Consider the following 18,358-nt stretch of genomic DNA (forward strand, 5'->3'; position numbering starts at 1 on the left):
TACTTAAGTTGCTTATTGCCATAGCAACATATCGGCAAGAGCGAGACAGATTTGGTTTCTAAATTAATTATATTAAAACTTAGAAGAAGTAGTTTCACATTTGTCGAGAAGTGCATGATCCTCTCAAGTTTGGAGCTGGTCTGCTCTAATACAATTTTTCATTGTTCTTTTTGCCACTGATAGTATTAAGTTATTTTGCAAATGCACAGAGTCTTGCTCGCTTCATTAGTGTGGGGCCCACATGGAGTTTGTGCAGCAGGGTCCCACGCTCTCATCATCCGGCCCTGATTCTTATCCATTCTGTCAATGGGAAAATTCATAGTGAAATTAAATTGTTTGTCTTTTTGTTGAGTGCCCGATTTTTTTTTTTTTTTTTTTTTTTTTTTTTTGTCATTTACCTTTATTGCAGCAGACTAGGCCTGTCTGTCCAGTGATTGCTGCTCTCATTGATTTTTAATTTATTATGTGATTGAACTTCATATTTTTATGTAATCCATGTGACCGGTGAACAGTTTTAAAGGGCGAGGAAGGGTGACAGATGTTTTGGTCACTTTTTCTTCATAGTGGTTGAAAGTTGCAGACGTCCATGTGACAGCCGGGCCAGTCGGAGCCGGGGTTTGGAGCGGCCTGCTGTCTGACAGAAAGCGTCACGGGCTAATTTTACACACGTGCCACAGGACACTGAACGTAACCGGTTTACGTGCGCCGTCATCAGCTCGCGACACCTCCGCTGGCGGCTGCATCGTTGTAGGATGAGCCAACATTTGTAAGTAAATAGTGTGAGCTAAACTCGCTCGCCAGAGGTTGGTGTAGTGTATTTGCGACATTAAATACCGTGTATAGTTTGGGTGAAAGTGACAATTGTCCACAAAACGTGAAACGAGAGCAATTTTAGGTGGAAAGTTGAGGTTTTGTTTGGAGCGGAGGCTGCAGTCCCGAGTGAGGCAAGCAGCTGTGGCGTGTTGTCAGAAAGTTTGGGGGCATCTTTACACCGCTAGACACAAGACTTTGACGCAAACCATCTCACCGTGCTGCTTTTCAAGATGAATGAAGAAGGTGAGTTGTTTTGTTTCCTCTGTCCACCCCGTTCCTCCTCATGTTAGCCTCATGTTAGCTTGCTAGCATCACAAACGCCTCTAACCTGCTGTCACCGCGCCAGAGCTGGTGGAGTACTTCAGGACCCAGATGAGGAAAGACCCGGACATGGCCTCTGCTGTGGCTGCCATCCGCACCCTGCGTGAATTCCTCAAGAGAGACAAAGGTCTGATCCACCTCCCTCCATATCTCAACACGTTCACCATGAAAAAACATACACTACTCACAAAAAGTTAGGGATATTTGGCTTTTGGGTGAAATTTATGGAAAATGTAAAAAGTTCACGCTACAGTGATGTTATATCATGAAAGTAGGGCATTTAAGTAGAAGCATACACTGGTGATTTCCTCATCTCAAACAATTTCTTGAAACAAAAGCCAACAACAGTGGTGGATATACCACAACAAAAAATGTCAGTGTCAATAACTTGTCATGTGCCCTTGAGCATCAATTACAGCTTGACATCGACGTCTCATGCTGTTCACAAGTCGACTTATTGTCTGCTGAGGCATGGCATCCCACTCTTCTTGAAGGGCGGCCCTCAGGACATTGAGGTTCTGGGGTACAGAGCTCCGAGCCTCTACACGGCGACTCAGCTGATCCCATAGGTTTTCTATGGGATTCAGGTCTGAGAAAGTGCAGGCCACTCCATTTGAGGTACCCCAGTCTCCAGCAGCCATTCCCTAATGATACAACCTCGATGAGCTGGAGCATCAAACACCTGATGTGAATTTTGCCGTTAAACTCCTTGTTAGAGAACAGCAACTTGTGCAAAAAGTACTGAAACATTGAACAGTTGGACATGTGCATTCAAAAGTTTACAGAAGGTCACGTTAAGTTCATCTGTAAAAGTTATAATGCATTTTAGGTTCATCCTGAAATTTCACCCGAAAGCCGAATATCCCTAACTTTTTGTGACTAGTGTATAAAGTGGTCTTGTGGTGCCTGTGGATCTTGATTTGCCTGTCAGCCCAGTTTAGTGAATTTAATCTTAAGTTTCCCTCTTCAGGAGAGACCATCCTGGGGCTGAGGGAGAGCCTGACGTGGGCCACAGACTGCCTGACAGGAGTGGACTCCTCTGTGGCTGTGTCCTCTGGAGGAGAGCTCTTCCTGCGCTTCATCAGCCTCACATCTCTGGAGCACCAGGTTACTGATGCCCGACACATCGTATCAGGGCTGCACAATACCTCACCATTTATGCCAAATATCTCTATCTATACAATGTGGTGTGACTTTGTGTTCACAATTATATGAATTTTTAAGTGAAGCAACAGTGGAAATGAAGTATTCTTCAAAAAACAGCACAATTATACCAAATGGCCATGCACAGAAAATGCAGTTACTTCACAAAGTATTTTACGGATAAGAACAGACCAAGCACTGTCTTAGGCTGCATTAAAATAAATTACCAAAAAAAAAAAAAAAAAACAATATTAAAATCAAACGTGCTTCAACAACATTTTAAGTGTAACAACAGTGAAAATTAAGCATTCTTCAAAAAACAGTATAATAATGCAGTTACTATACTATACTTTTTTTTTTTTTTTTTTTATCAGAGCACACCCATCATTGTCTTAGGCTAACCCTGACCCTAAATTTGATATTGTGCATATTGTTGTCTTTTGAGATATTAATAGTGTGTACATTCATACCCAAAACAGCACAGAAACACACACACATTCTGATCAATAGCACCATATTCTTTCTCGTGTTATTTTTGTGAAACTGAAAATATCACACCTCACACAGCGGCACATCCGATGTTTAACTTTGACAGAAAGTAGTTTTAGTCACACAAGCAGTTCTTGGAGGTGTAAATAACCTTGTTGAATTAAACCAGTGAAGGTATGGCCAAAGAGACACAGTTTTGTGGCTAAATACTGACGGAGAGAGAAGTCCCTGAAAAAGGCAAAGGGTCAATTAGACAGGTTGAGGGTAGCACTAAAAGGTTAGTTAACACATTGGCTGTAAGGCTGGGAAATATAATGCATTTGTGATATCATAAGCCTAGACATCATAATATTGTGATATGACCTAAGTGGTATTGTAATCTGGCTTCAAAGGCTGCATTACAGAAAAAGGATGCAATTTTCTGAACTGTTGACGCTGTTCTGTTATTTGCTTTTATCTGGTTGGCCATATCGACATTACTAATGACTGTTGTTGTTGTGACAAGTTGGGTCACAACTTTGGTTTCGCTTCAGTTTGTTTTGTTTTGTACATCAGGGAGATAAAAAACACATTTTCTAATGTGCTCTGTATTTTGTCCTATTTGCAAAAATAACTTTTTTCATTCAGAGAATTGGGATAACAATGTGAAATCAACGAATATTCTTTCAAAGGCAAAAGTCTACTGAGACAGTTTAAAACAAACATAAAAGCGTATTCATTAAACTAAATGTGTGAATAGGTTCTCGTACGGTGCAGTGTTGCCGTGTATTGTGCAGTGAACGGTTCGTCTTTTTAGGATTTGGTTTTACACTACATAGCATATTTGATTTTGTCTATATCATCCAGCCCTCATTAGCTGACCTTCCAACAAGACTTGAAAGTTCAATTGGTCTGAGTTCATGTGCAGCTGGTTTACTTATACACCAATAAAAACAAACTGGTTCCATTCTTGTTTGCTCACCAAATTTTTAACCATTTTTACAGTTACACCAATTATAAATTGGTTCCTGAACTGAAAAGTTGGTTCTCAGCTAGAACCAGAAGTAGTTTTCAAGTGTGAACCGCTTGGTATGTGTTACTCTTCCAAGAAAGGTGGAGAGTACAGCTACCAAGAAACTTTGTGGTCTGGTTAAAAATAGAGGTTAAAATGTTTTTGTCAACAGTATTTATTTTGCAGATGCATACACATCTGCAAATAAAGCCATTTCACAGACCATTGGTTTTACACATACTCAGGCGGAGTCACTGTTGTGCACGGCCACTATCCATGATGCAATGGTTGCACTCCAAAAACTGGTTGAAATGCGGGCCAGTTCCTTAAAATGCACCCAGGAATTTTGAACAGAACCAGTCTGAGAACCAGGACTTTTTTTTGGTGGAAAAGTTTGGTTTGTTTAGAAAGCCCCATATGTGAAAACAGCCTCATAGCCAGACACACAGGAACTGATAATTCAGGACTACAGAGGCTGTGGTGCACGTTAGCTGCAGGCCTGATCTCATGCTGTTTGTCCCAGGACCTGTCCCGCTGTAAGAAAGTGATGGAAGAAAGAGGGGAACTGTTTCTGGAGAAGATCTCAATGTCCAGGGCTAAGGTGGCCAAGCTCTGCCACACCTTCATCAAAGACGGGGCCGTGAGTGATACCTCAGTCATTTAACAGACTCTGCATCTGTTTTACTGTCGATGCTCCATATTTGGTCAAAGTAGTGATCGTCGGTCATATTTGCATATTTGTATTCATCTTTCTTTTTGTCCTCAATATTTTCCTCACAGAAAATCCTGACTCACTCTTACTCCAGAGTCGTCCTCAGGGTGCTGGAAAAAGCTGCAGCAGAGAAGAAACGCTTCTCTGTGTATGTCACTGAATCCCAGCCTGATGCAGCTGGGTGAGTGAATAGTGACACCAAATTGTGTCCTAGATTTATTCTTAAGGGACACATACTCATTGACACTGTTTTTTTTTTCTCTCCCCTTTAGTCGACAGATGGCAGAAGCCCTGGGGAAACTCAATGTTCCAGTAACAGTAGTCCTGGATGCAGCTGTGGGGTGAATACTCACTATCAACACTGACTTGTGTAATATCAACAAGAACTGAGTTGCATTTGTGCCTCATATTTCTCCCCCTTTGTTTTGCACAGGTACGTCCTAGAGAAAGTAGACCTCGTTATTGTCGGTGCAGAGGGAGTTGTGGAGAGTGGAGGTATCATCAACAAGGTGCGCTTCAGTAAAGATTCCAGGAAAAAGATATTACAAAAAAAAAAATCCACAGATGTTGCTTGTGATAAAAGCCTCAACTGGGGCTGGGCAATCAAATATCACAATATGTTTGACCAAATACTTAGATATCGACATTGTGGAATGATTGTTGGTGTTTACATAACAGACTCTTAATAAAAACTCATTAGTAATGTAGGTATGATGACCAAGCAGGCAGTGGCAAAAAACATAACAGCGACAATAATCTAATAAGTTCAGAAAATGTCAGCTTTACTTTCGTGCTGCCTTTAAAACCAGGAAAAGACAAGTTAGATCATGACATTATAATATCCAAAATCCCAGAAGATATCTAATATCATATCACGATAGATATAATATTGATATAATTGACCAGCCCTAGCCTCAGCCTCACTGTTTGTCTCTCTTTTCTCACACAGATCGGTACTTATCAGATGGCATTGTGCTCTAAGGCTCACAACAAGCCCTTCTACGTCGTGGCAGAGAGTTTCAAGTTTGTCCGACTCTATCCGCTCAACCAACAGGATGTGCCAGATAAATTTAAGGTACGACGTCACTTGTAGTAACATGGAAGGGGAATGCATTCACTTGAGGAAAAAAAACATGTTTTTTCTGAATTACAGAGATAATCATCTGAGAATTATGAGAAGATTTCATGAGGGGTGGAGTTGTGCTGTTTTTCATTATCAGCAATCTCATTAATTCAGATAAACAGTGCAGATTTGTTTTAAGTGGATGCATCATGCTTCCATATAGTCACCATGGCCTGTACAGAAGCAGAGCGGTTTCTTTTCTGTTGGAGTATTCAGCCCAAAACTTCTGTAATTCTTCTCCATTTAAAAAAAAAAATTATGATTTTTAACTTGTACAAAAAGATATACAAGTATGCAACTGCTCTGAAATGCACAGTTGTATGGAAGATGAAAGAAACATTGTGATAAAGTAATAATGAGAAAATCCTCTCCCTCTCAGTACAAGGCAGACACCCTGAAGACCGTACAGAACCTGTCAGACGAGCATCCTATGATTGATTACACGCCTCCCTCCCTCATCACCCTCCTCTTCACCGACCTCGGAGTCCTCACCCCGTCTGCCGTCAGCGATGAACTCATCAAACTTTATTTATAACTGCATCCCACAATCCTCAAATAAAAAAAAAAACATCACTTAAAAAGGGAAGCGAGCCCATGACTGCATGTTGAATACTTCCAACAAATGTTCAAGGTATCACTTTACTCTGTAGAAAACTGTATTACAATACGGTTTATTGACTCTGTGTGTTACAGTGATGCATTTGAAGAGATACTTTCCCAGGTGTGTGTTCGGTTTAACCAGGCAGGAGGGTGTGTCACTGTCCCCAAGCATACAAAACAGAATAAAGCTGTTGTATCATACAGCTTCGTCACCTGAGCTGTTGCACGCTTGTGATGACCCTTCTGTTTTGCCTTTTGTCTTCGGTACGGCCGTTATCTGTTTTTCAAAGTCCTCCTCTGTGATTTGTCCTTTCTTTAGTTTCTTAAGGAGACGAGTATCGTTTAGGAGCTCCGTCATGTCTTCCTCATCCACATCAGAGCCCTGCAAACACACAGTGGTTTAGGAAGAGCCGTAAATCATTTTGGCGCATTGATTCACTCGATTCTGTCAAAGCTTCGGTGGGACTGTTAGTCACAGGAGATCTATTAAGAAAACAGATCTTTCTCCTGTGCCTTCATATGTGACTCAACTCTAGAAAAAACATAGTTCTAACTAAAATATGAACAAGTTACAAAGAGGATCACATAAGGAAGTGATTGTCCAACATGCTTTTTTTTTTCTACGCTTACTGCTGAACTTTCAAAATTAAAATATATATATCTAACTGAATATGAAACATGGGTCTGGTTCAGTAGATTTACATTTGGGACCACCAGATCCACTTTCTCATTCATACAGATTTATTTTGAAAATTCAGCAGTCAGCTTAAAAAAAAAAAAAAGTTAGACACTGAGTCCTTATGCAATACTCTTTTTCTGAACACAATACACATGAATGGGGAGCTGAAAAATGGGAGATGTGCTCTACAGTGGAGCTCCTGGTGAACGTGAGTGGCAGGAGACAGACTTGGAGCTCAAGAAAATACACAGGCAAATGTGTTACTAAACATCCATGTTGCTTTAATGCAAATACCTCGGCACGTTTCCTCTTGGCAGCATTCTTTTTCTTGCGTTCCTTCTTGCTCTTCTGTTTCGACCAGGCTTTATTCTTTATAAATTTCTTCCTGGGTGGATCAGTTGTGGCTTTCGCTTTCTGCTCGGCCAGCATCTTTTGCCTCTGTTTTTCTCTGTTCTTGTCCTTGTAGCGGATGGTGTCCGTGTCTACGGTTGTCTCAGTAAAGTCGGGAAATGTTTTGCCCCTCAGTTCAGGCATCTTGGGCATGCGAAGGAGTGCAAAGCCACGGGCCAGAGCGGCAAAATCCAGATCTAGATGAAACGAAATGAACAAAATATTTTTTAAAAAGCTTTCTGCTGTGTTTTATGTTTGAATGTGTATAATACAGAACAGCACAAATAGGGTTTAAGATCTCACGAGCGTGTTCCCACCTTTGAGCCTGAAAATAAGGCTACATTCGTGTTTGGCATAGGCCTGGACGAAGGAGACGAAAGCCCTCATGCCCCTGTCAAACGCTGCACGGTCTGCCAGAGCCATGGCCTTCACTTTGGGCAGGACATCCACAACATCACTTACAGGGGACATCTTCTGGAGCGGGCACTGGAAAAAAGTTGGAACATATTTCAGCTTTTCAGGCATTTAGCCAAACCTCTTATTATCAAGAGTCAATTTAGAAGAACACTAAGCTTCAATAATCATTACAGGACACAAATAGCAAGGAGAGCTAGACGAGGCCACAAGTTTAATGCAAGAAAGAGTTGTTTATTGAAAGTGACAAGTATTTAAGAGCAAGCAGGGTGGTAACAAAAAGCATAATCTGTGCTCCTCAAGTGTTTCTTGAAAAGTCTTTTCCAGTGAGGACTGTACCAGTGATTCTGCATTTTTTTAGCCAAATATCTACAAAATGTATATACTTCATGCTTCTGCTAATGTTTCCCTAAAACAACCAGTCATGCTTTACACAGCCAATTATGTGGTTGAAGAATGGTGTTTACCACAGAAGCAAAACATTACAAGGTGGATGTTTCAACCAAAAATTTGAATATAGAGGGATTTTGGTTATATGTTATGAAATCTTAAGTATGCCCGCATAATTTGTAAAATGGTTTGTTGCAATGTTAAATGTGGATGAATTGTAAATGGTGTACAGGCAAATGTACACCATTTGTAAGGTCCTTTAAAATAGGAGATAAAGTGGGAATCTGCCACCAAAGGCCCAAAAAAGAAAGGGGTGTAGGCTGGGTTCAATTTTAAAAAGAGCTGAATAAATATGTTTAAAGGGTTTAGAGCAAGAATAATCTTGAAAGTTGTCCAGGGGGAAATGTGTTCATCAAAAAAATTTTTAAATTTAAAATAGCTGGATGACGGAAATCAGACGTGATGCCTGAGAGCTTTCAAAGCTGTGTATCTCGCTTTCAGGGTTAAAAAGAAATCTTTTAACATAAAAACGACAACTCACTTTCTGGTTGATGGACAAGAAGTTGACGTAGGATTCCTCCATCGGCAGCAGGAAGACCAGGGCATTGCCTTGATTGCCTATCCGTGCCGTCCGCCCACACCGATGTACAAAGGCACTGTGATAAAGACAGAGTACAATGGCTAAGCAAAGAAAATCCACAGTAAGGGATCAAAACTTTTAATTTTTTTATGCTTGCTCACCTTGCACTGCTGGGAGGGTCATACTGCAGCACCCAGTTGACGTCAGGGATGTCGATGCCCCTGGCCATCACATCTGTGCACACCAGGATCCCTCTGCAAAATATTACAAGGCTCATAAAAATACACTGAATTAAACAAATGAAGAACAAAGATCTTAATGCGTGCACCAAGAGACACACAAACTAACTCTCACCTTTTCAGAGCCCGGAAATCAGCAAAGATCTTATTGCGCTTGTTTTTCATCTTGCCATGGATGCAGTGGATGGTGACGTTCTTGACGAGGGTCTCCAGAGCACGGCCGTAATACTCCACACAGGCACATGTGCTGAGAGCAAGACAGCAGCGAGACACCTGAATCACTCTAATGAGGCACTTAGATCAGACGCTTTCAGCTTCGCAGTGAGTGAGAGCGGGAACTTACCTAAAAAACACCAGATGTTTCTCGTGCTTGTGTTGTCGGAGAAACGCCACGAGGTTGTTGAACTTGTCCTCTGCTCTACAAATCTGAAACAGCACAACCACAGACATTTTTATGTCTATTGTAGGGAATATTTCTGCCAATATGACACGCTGATGTGTGAAATAAATGTAATTTTGTGCTGTGGCTGTTGTCAGGATTGTCTAAAGGAGAGCATCATCCAAGCCTGTTTCTTTAGAATTGAATCTCACAGTTTTGTTTGAAAGAAAGTAATATAACAACACATGGCATGTTTTGCAAAACCTAAATTGGAGTAAGTAATTTTCTTATTTTGCTCAGTGAATATGTACATTTTGAAAAGTGTTGCACTTCATTTCTGCATCTGCCAGTGAGCCTTCACAATAAGAGCAGGCATAATAAAAATTTTATGCCACTACAGGAGAGTCTTTATATTCTGCGCAATTAGGTAGAAAGAAATATGTGCATGTGCTGGCATCGGCAATTAGCAAAAAGAAATCGGCATATCGGACATCTGCAAAAAAAAAAAAAGTGATATCATGCATCTCTAGTAATTTCTGCTTTCAAGCAACAGCTAGGCAACGTATTGATTTTATATCAATATCATGATATCATGAATTTGGATTTTGTAACATCATGATTCCCTGGTTTTAAATGCTGCATTACAAGTGATGCGTTTTTTTCGAATTTAACAGACTGCTCTAGGTGTTCTGTTATTTACCTCTACCTGCTTGGCCTTCAAATTCACACGACTAATTATTGTGTATCAAAAATCTCATAGTGTTGATATTTTGTAAAAGCACCAACAGTCATCCCTTTAATACTGCCAAAAAAATACCATATTTGATTTTGTCCATACCGTCCAGCCCCAGCTACAGTCCAACATGTCTGCACGGTGCTCAAGTAACTGTGAAACATCCTAACTTGTTACCATTGAAAACAACTATAATTGCCATTTTATTCTGTACCAGCCACATGACCCCCAGCAATGACACATTCTGCAAGCCCAGGGTCATTTGCCATATGATTTTCAGCGACATTTCACACTCACGGTGTAGTAGTTGCTCAGCCGGGAGGGGGTTTTCTGGGTGGAGCTGGCAGCCACGCCCTTCTCTTTGACGGTGATGCGCACGGGGTTCCTGAGGCCGGCCCTCACCAGCTTCTCCAGCTCCTGCGTCTGGGTGGCCGAGAACAGGCCAGTGCGCCTCTGCTTAGGCAGGTAGCCCAGGATGGTGTTCAGACTGGACACAGACAGACTCTTGTTAGTGGCACCGCTCACAAAAATTAGAATATTTTCCGTCTATTACTGTCATGAACCCTGGTTTAGGATTGTCGCTGTGATATTTTCAATCAAATATGACTCATGACTTTAAATGCGTGCTGTACCTGGCCTCAAAACCCATGTCTAGTAATCGATCTGCCTCATCAAGAACCAGCACATCAAGACTTTTGACGGAGCTGGCCAAATCCAGGCCGTCCGCCTTCCTCCTGAACATGTCCTCCAGGCGGCCCGGCGTCGCAATCACAATGTTTGCCCTGAAATGAGGACACACAAAACGTGAGCAGTCAAGAGAGACACTCAGTGCTTTCTTGTATATTTCTGTTTAAACAGCCTGAATGCAGTGACTGTGGTGGCTGCAGTAAAGGGCTCAGCTGATAACACTACATACCCTTGTTCCTTAAACTTCTCCACGTCCTCTATTGGGTTACTTCCACCAATCAGTAAAATCTGACTGAAAACAAAATGTGGGGTCGAAAATGAATGGCACATTCTTCAGGCATTATCACGATTACAGTAGACACCAGCAAAACCACCACTGCTGTGAGGTAGAAGCCACACATCATCTTCACTACAATCTTGTTTGGTGACAGTCATTTATTTTATGAATGAAGACGACACACTTGTTAAAAGATGCTGCGCCTTGTTTGAGGTGGGGGGGTCACAGTCTTGGAGGAAAAATGGAATGGGAGATCTGGCGGCTGTGATTTGATTTTCTGATCCGCCGTCTCCGCTGCCTGCTCACCTGAACTGTGGAAACTTGTGAATGAAGTGATCCATCACCTCACTGATCTGAAGGGCCAGCTCTCTGGTGGGAGTGATCACCAGGGCACCCACCTGGAAGAAACACCCCTCATAGTTAAGAGAAAAATCCTCCATCGGACATCCAGTGCTACTGTCTAACTTTCCAGATGATCAGAGTTAGAATCAGAATCAGAAATACTTGACTGATCTCTGAGGGGGAAATGGGTCAGTTACAGTTGCTCAAAATTGTCAAGAGCAGAATTAAGTCATAAGAATAAAAAAAGAAATGAGGAATATAAAAATATGTACCTGAGAAATGTATTTTAAAAGGTATGTGCATTATGTATACATCTGTGCATTAATCCTACTTGTAAAAAAAGTATGTGCATTATGTCTAAATGTGCATTAATGCCACAAAATATGACATCAACACACACAGAAATAAAGAACTGCGCATATTCATGTTCATTTGTTCACTTATTGAGACCATGCAGCCATAGTCCAGTCAACAGCACGGCGCCCTTCTTGTTACATACCTGCATTTTCTTCAGCTTTTCTTCTCGCTTCAGGAGGATTTCTATTATCGGAATGACAAAGGCGAGAGTCTTGCCGCTGCCAGTCACCTACAACAATATGAGATTTGGTGAAGCTGCACACGACAGACTGGAAAAACAGTTTCATGTTGTTTTGTTTATCCCCTCTGGTGTGTTTTTGAGACATTAGTGTGGGGAAGTGCACACAATATCTCCATCTAGTTGACTTCAATAATTCATAGGAACATTTTAACTACAGTGTATTACACACACACACACACACACACGCACACGCACACGTACCGCCTCAGCAGCCACATCTTTGTTGCTCATGAACAGCGGGATGCAGGCACTCTGAAACAGAAAAACAGACGAGTGTAATGCCTTTCCTCTCCAGTCCTGTTGGCTGACTGGGTGCAAAGTACAGTGGCTTCAAAATAAAAGCCCCGCGTCAGTGGCAGATTTACCTGTACAGGTGTCATGTGTGTGAACTTCAGCTCATCGAGCGTCTGCAAGATGTGATGGTTGAGTTTGAGGGGCAAACTGTCCCACTTTCCCTCCGTGGTGTTGTCCATGTTGGAGACTGACGGAGAGTCCACGCTGCTCCCCCTTCCTGTACACTGATGTTTACAAGCCGGCTGGAAACACTGCTCATGTTTCGTTCCGCTTCTCTCTCTCTATCTCTCTCTCTCTCTCTCTCTCTCTCTCTCTCTCTCTCTCTCTCTCTCTCTCTCTCTCTCTCTCTCTCTCTCTCTCTCTCTCTCTCTCTCTCTCATTATTATTTTTAGAGAAGTACAGCTTTCTATTAAACATGACAAAGGAGGGCAAAGGACGGATGTAAACTAGAAACTGGAAGGGGAATAAAATCGTATGGACTACTGAAATTTAATGATAAAATATACTGTTTTGTTGCTCTTTCTGCAAAATGCTTCCTAAAACTTCCTCCGACTTATTACCGTCTTGTAAATTTACACACGAGCAGCGGAAAGATTAATAATTTCATAGTTAACAGCATTTTCTCAGAATTTGCTCTTTCCTACTGGAACATTATATTTGGTTTCTATGTTTGTAGCAACAATAATGGTTCATTTTTCTCATTGATTTAATTTTACTCGTTGCCATATTCCATATTCACAAATGCAAATTTACTAACTCAATTCTTGACATTCATGAAGGAAAATGGAACAAAAAGTGTCAACGACTTCTTGCTCACAAAAAGAAAAAGCGACCGAAAAAAATGAAATGTATGCAAAATTTTCAGAATTTTTAAGCAAGTTTATCGTCATACACTCGCGATTTTAGAAATTAATTAATTAAATTATTTAACCTTTTCTTGTCTTATTTTTTAGGTTTTGTTTTTGCTCTACTTTTCTCTTTTGCACTACTTTGTGTTATGTCTTGCTGCTTCCTCTATCTAGGCGATGCTGTTGTCTTCTTTGTTTGTTCATGACTTGAAATAAAGATTTATCTAAAAAAAAAAAAGCTAAATAGATGTGTGTGTAAAACCAGGGTCACGCAAAGGACTCCCCTCCCTAACAGGCAAAGAGTTGATCTTCTTGACGTTCCCCAAAGTCCCACTATACATGTTTCCTGGCTTCTTTTAAATGACTTCTGTCATATACTGAACAGCAGTTTGTTTTGTCGTCACGTGCCTTATTAAGCACTTGGCCCCTCACCTCTTTATTTTGACATTATGCATTTTGCAATCAAACTTACAAAAAAAAAAAAAAAAAAATATATATATATATATATATATATATATATATATATCTGTACAAAACCACAAACACCCTCAAAGTCCAAACAAATTTACAGAATATTGGATTTATTATGAAACTTGGGGATTTTTCCACATACATTCTACATTTGTACAGATTGACTGATCAGATTATTTTTTTAAATCGCACAAAGGAGAGACTGTATAGAGCGGTCACACCTGCCTGAGTGCAGCCGTACGTGCATTCAGGCAGGTATAGTACAAAACTGGGGTATATTCAGTAAAATGCAACAGGTGTAAACCTCTGCGTGATGTGTGGGCGAATACCTTGGACAAAGTTCTTTAGCTTGTGAGCACAAAGATATATTCATGTGAAATTCATAGGCACCTCAGTGTACAAATGTAACACCCTACTGGATATACGCCAGGAAAAATAGACAGTATAAAACTGCTTGCCATCGCATAACTTAAAATCCCAACCCCAACAAAATTACTATCGTAAAAGCAACTAAAGCACACAGCAGTCATTGGGTTTCATGTTACCCTCCCCCAACCCAGCATCAATCATGTAACATGTATTTCAGTATTTCTCCTCAGTATTCTTCCTTGGCTTCGCCGTTACAACCCAAGTACAGTAGTTCAGTTTAAATCCGGCCCAACACTAACTCTTCAGGGGATTACGGAGTAGCAGGATGTCTTAGAAACTTACACTGTTGAAAATCCATAATCAACTGGTGAAATCATAGGGCAAATATGGCAAACCACTGACCCATTTGTAATTTTTCTGAACTACAAAAGGAGTCAAACGTTTTCTTTGTATTGCCTATTAACAAAAACATCCACAGAAGCCTCATGTGGCATAGATTTCTACTAAACAACAAAAAAAAAGGAAAGGAACTTTAGTTTCCCTTGAGGACCACCTACAATAAAAATTATTAATTTAATCACTTATTCACCAGGAGTGCAATTTGTTGTTACAGACAATGTATAGAGATGATATATCTAGTTGGAAACTGTGTAACACAGTTGAGACTCTTGCTAACAAGCCCGTGGCCACTCAAACCTCAGGCTGCTGCATTCTTTCTTCATGTTTGCCATTTTTCGCATTGTAAAAGAGTCCTGGAAACAGGATAAGAAGGGATACATTCTCCTGTGGTGGCATGCCTGTTCATCAGTGCGCAGATTTTTCATCTTGTTTACTTCACAGAAAATTATGAGCCTCATCGTCATTCACATGGACATAAAACTGCACGTAGCTGATGGTTGAGTGAATGTAGAAAAACAAACTTAACGAATGCAAACCCAACTGACATCAATCCAATAATGTTTTGGACCTTCCCTGAAAACGTAAAACTATTAATAACCACATTTATAAAGGTGGAACCAAATGGGTCACAGGAGAACAAAACATAGTTAAGATTCAATTGTTTGTTTTGTTTTTTTTTTTAAGGATTTTACTGAAAACAGCCAGTCTCGTTTCCAAAGTGTAAATAACTGTCTTGGTGTTGGAGAGGATGGTGGGGCACAACAGAGGGATCGCTTCGCACACTAAACCACTCGCCGTACTTCAAAGAATCGCTTCAGGTAGTAGATCTGTCCGAGCGTCATGGCCACAAGGACGAGAGCTTCGAAGAACGACCACAGCACCACTCTGCTGTTTGTGTTGTCGTTGACTGGAGGGAGAGAAAGAGACGGGTTGAGGGAATGTAAAATTATAGATGCAACAAATGTGACAAACTTTGTACAGGACTCACTTGCTCTGTGTATCCTCTCGCGGACCTCCATGTACTCCTGCTCGTGCTTGACAGCCGTCATAGCGACTGCAAGCTCATTGATCATCTCCTCCAGCTTGTTTTGGTGAGCTGAAACAGGGAAAAGACAACCCATCAGTGATAAGTCACAACTCAGAACGGCCCTGGTGCAAAAAAACAAGCATACAATCCATGCACAAGATTCTCATGTCTGCAAAATCCCATGCTGTTTGAAATAAACTCTCTACATGTGGGGAAACAGGACCTTTGTTGTCCAGACTTTTTCCTCAATGTGAAAACCCTCACAACCATTCACGAGCAGGAGAATTTATTCACTGGATACTAATGTGTGTTGTTGTAGTAGTGCACAAAATTAGTTAACACAGCTGGTTAGAGGAAACTCTGCAGTGCATCACACACCAAAGTCACTTGCAGAACATTGTTTTAGCTGTAATCTGCCCTATACCCTACCATCCCAGCTGTCACCACCTATAAAGGGGAAAAGAGTGCCCAAATAAAGTCAGAAAAATAGAAGCGGCTAATACAAGCAATGAAAGAAGGTAAAATTCATCTTGAAGTTGAATAATGGCATTAGACTAGGAGTTTTCTTCTCCTTCTTGAGCACACTGGCACAGCACGTGTCTACCTTCTGTCTCCATGTCCTGGCCTTTGGGTGCCTCTCCGATATCGATGGTGAACATGACAATCTTGGGTGTCATGGTGGACATCTTATTGCTGAAGCAGAATTTGTACGTCCCATCCATGTGAGCTGCCACAGAGTACTTCCCACTGGACTCCCGGTCTCCTTTGTAAATCTGCTTGCCATCGGGACCTGTTATCTGTGCAAGACAGAGAGCAGCAGTGTCAGAAAAAAGAAAGAAAAAAAAAAAGCATCCATCTACATAATATTATTATTTCCTCTGCAGTGCATATCAGGCAGGGAGGGCTGCCTTACTGGTAACATATGGCAACATCAGAGCTAAAGATAAAATGACTGAAATAACCATTTTTACATACAGCTATATATAACTAGACATACTTAAATGCGACCTAGCCCTTTTCAATTTGACGATCAAGATGAACCAGTACAACAGCTGATTAGTTACGACTCAGCTAGCTTGCTTGGACAGGAACTAAGCTAACCTTGCACTTCCGCTGCACTTTCCTATCAATAAATAAACGACCCCAAAATGTCACATATGGTTATAAGCGGAAAACAAGTGCATTAACGCAATAATAATGTATTAATTTAACCGCATTAGCTTGTGCGGTGAGCTCCTCGTCCGGTTGCTAGCCTCTGGTTACGGTGGTAGCACCGGCTAACAGGCCCGCATCAGCCCCCACTTTAGCTTAGAAAGACAATTTCCCCCGATTTAACGAGCTAGATCAATATCTGAGTGCAAATATCTCACCTCGACGTCGATGTCCAGGAAGCCTCCCTCAGCTACCTCAAACATAAGGCCCATCTTGGTGCCGGAGTTCACCCGCTCGTAGAAGCACTCCTCGGCATGGGCGTCTATGCTAACAAAGTAGCCGGACGCGGTGGCACACAAGACGGCCAAGAGCACGACGAGCTCCGACACCGTGAACATGCTGCGCTTCTCTCCGGGCTGACGGTAAGGCGATTGCTTCTATATATATTTTTTAAAGAGTATAACTGCCTCGATTTATTTCACAGGGATGCATGCACAAAGTCACAGGTTAAGAGTTCACACAGCAAAATATTGACAGCGGCGGCAGCGCGCAGTGCTAGGCTGCTCCCTAACTGCCACGTACGGGTTTAAACGGCAAGAGGCGAGGGACAAACTTACTGCGTGCGGAGCGCAAACCAGTCCAACCTTTTTTTTTTTTTTTTTTTTTTTTTTTTTTTAAATTTTATTTCAAGTCACGAACAAGATCCTCTAATGATTTAATATTGATGGAGACTGTTTCCCCCAGTGATGTGTTTTAATAGCATTTATTTATTTATTTATTTTGTTTGTTGAGCATGTCTGACATGTTTGTATATCTTGCATACATTCTCACTAAAGATTAAAAAGGAAGAAAGTCTTGTTCATGTCCAGTATGCCCTCACAGATGTGGACCCAATTTAAGCCCCACACATCTCTATTAGTTTACACATTTCACCCCATCTGAGATTTTTTTTAAGAAGTGGGAATAATGGATTTGAACTTGCATTGTGTCTCCCCAACTTGCCAAAATCTATATTTCATCATCAGTATTGAGTTATTGACTTTTTTAGTGCTTGCACAGGCCAGACAATGAATAACAGTGCTTTTGGTTGAACCACAGGCATGCACGTGTAGAGTTCCCTGGTTTGGTGAAAGTATGTCATGTCAATCATGTCAAACATTTCCTGAAAGACAGACAGGTTGTTTCATAATGATTAATAATTAACATGATTAATATATGGCTGTTCATCTTCTTCGTCTTAGCATTGTTTCTTTTTTCTATTTCTTATCATTTCACTTATGCGTATAATATATTCTTCTTTTGAGAGTTTGAGCTGTTGTAACTGACCCAGTATCCCCTCGGAGACCAATAAAGTATTTCTGATTCTGATCCTTAGAAAATGTTTGACCTCTGTTAATTGTACAGGTTGCTCGTGCAGTAAGAAGATTGCATTTTATGTGCAAAACACCACATTTTCTCCTCTCACACGCCATTGTCAGTCGTATATTGAGTATCCTTACTTTGCACAAGTATTGTTAATAAATATTAAATTCAAAGGTTGACAGAGCCTCTGTGCCACCTCTTTGTTGTAAACTCGGGATTTTACCGATTTACGACTGTTGATAAAAACACGACTCAAAGTCTCTCTCTCTCTCTCTCTCTCTCTCTCTCTCTCTCTCTCTCTCTCTCTCTCTCTCTCTCTCTCTCTCTCTTTTAAAATCTTGTTAACTTGATTAAATGTTAACTGTATTAAATGTTTTTTTTAATGAAAATAAAAAATAAAATGAATTAAAATGAACAAAAAAATATATAGTAAAAACAAACAAACAAACAAACAAACAAACAAACAAACAAAAGCTTCAGCGTCTGCTAACTAACTGGAGTAAATTTGAAATGTTTAAGTAATGAAATAATTTTTG

At 40.8% G+C, this 18,358-nt stretch overlaps 3 protein-coding genes across 3 annotated transcripts; 1 reads left to right on the top strand and 2 right to left on the bottom strand.

The window, feature by feature from the left end:
* The first annotated feature begins 675 nt into the window (after positions 1-675).
* Positions 676-6,393, top strand: eif2b1 (eukaryotic translation initiation factor 2B, subunit 1 alpha). The gene is made up of 9 exons (XM_030065389.1): positions 676-1,056; positions 1,160-1,261; positions 2,105-2,241; positions 4,281-4,397; positions 4,538-4,650; positions 4,742-4,810; positions 4,903-4,978; positions 5,419-5,544; positions 5,972-6,393. The coding sequence occupies exons 1-9, from the start codon at positions 1,044-1,046 to the stop codon at positions 6,125-6,127; spliced, it is 909 nt and encodes a 302-aa protein (XP_029921249.1). The 5' UTR covers positions 676-1,043; the 3' UTR covers positions 6,128-6,393.
* Positions 5,231-12,424, bottom strand: ddx55 (DEAD (Asp-Glu-Ala-Asp) box polypeptide 55). Its single transcript, XM_030065388.1, has 14 exons — positions 12,266-12,424; positions 12,102-12,152; positions 11,802-11,888; positions 11,267-11,358; positions 10,913-10,975; positions 10,629-10,778; positions 10,294-10,483; positions 9,228-9,310; positions 9,000-9,131; positions 8,807-8,899; positions 8,607-8,721; positions 7,579-7,747; positions 7,166-7,458; positions 5,231-6,574 (listed from the first exon to the last, which is right to left on the bottom strand). The coding sequence occupies exons 1-14, from the start codon at positions 12,371-12,373 to the stop codon at positions 6,389-6,391; spliced, it is 1,812 nt and encodes a 603-aa protein (XP_029921248.1). The 5' UTR covers positions 12,374-12,424; the 3' UTR covers positions 5,231-6,388.
* A 1,179-nt stretch (positions 12,425-13,603) lies between these two features.
* Positions 13,604-17,054, bottom strand: tmed2 (transmembrane p24 trafficking protein 2). Its single transcript, XM_030065677.1, has 4 exons — positions 16,679-17,054; positions 15,913-16,105; positions 15,270-15,377; positions 13,604-15,188 (listed from the first exon to the last, which is right to left on the bottom strand). The coding sequence occupies exons 1-4, from the start codon at positions 16,856-16,858 to the stop codon at positions 15,064-15,066; spliced, it is 606 nt and encodes a 201-aa protein (XP_029921537.1). The 5' UTR covers positions 16,859-17,054; the 3' UTR covers positions 13,604-15,063.
* Between the last annotated feature and the right edge of the window lie 1,304 nt (positions 17,055-18,358).

Source organism: Myripristis murdjan, chromosome 12 (assembly GCF_902150065.1).
Source record: "Myripristis murdjan chromosome 12, fMyrMur1.1, whole genome shotgun sequence".
Lineage (NCBI taxonomy): Eukaryota > Metazoa > Chordata > Actinopteri > Holocentriformes > Holocentridae > Myripristis > Myripristis murdjan.

Bases quoted from the DNA above. Each gene is read 5' to 3' on its own strand.
- ddx55 (XM_030065388.1), bottom strand. From the start codon at position 12,373: ATGGACAACACCACGGAGGGAAAGTGGGACAGTTTGCCCCTCAAACTC. The intron at 9,311-10,293 runs GTGAGTGTGAAA...GTGCTGTTTCAG, and splicing joins GGCTGAGCAACTACTACACC to ATTTGTAGAGCAGAGGACAA. The intron at 8,722-8,806 runs GTGAGCAAGCAT...TCTTTATCACAG, and splicing joins GACCCTCCCAGCAGTGCAAG to TGCCTTTGTACATCGGTGTG.
- tmed2 (XM_030065677.1), bottom strand. From the start codon at position 16,858: ATGTTCACGGTGTCGGAGCTCGTCGTGCTCTTGGCCGTCTTGTGTGCC. The intron at 16,106-16,678 runs GTGAGATATTTG...TGTCTTGCACAG, and splicing joins TCCTGGACATCGACGTCGAG to ATAACAGGTCCCGATGGCAA. The intron at 15,189-15,269 runs GTGAGTCCTGTA...CTCTCCCTCCAG, and splicing joins CGAGAGGATACACAGAGCAA to TCAACGACAACACAAACAGC.
- eif2b1 (XM_030065389.1), top strand. The intron at 4,398-4,537 runs GTGAGTGATACC...TTTTCCTCACAG, and splicing joins CCTTCATCAAAGACGGGGCC to AAAATCCTGACTCACTCTTA. The intron at 4,979-5,418 runs GTGCGCTTCAGT...TTTCTCACACAG, and splicing joins GTGGAGGTATCATCAACAAG to ATCGGTACTTATCAGATGGC.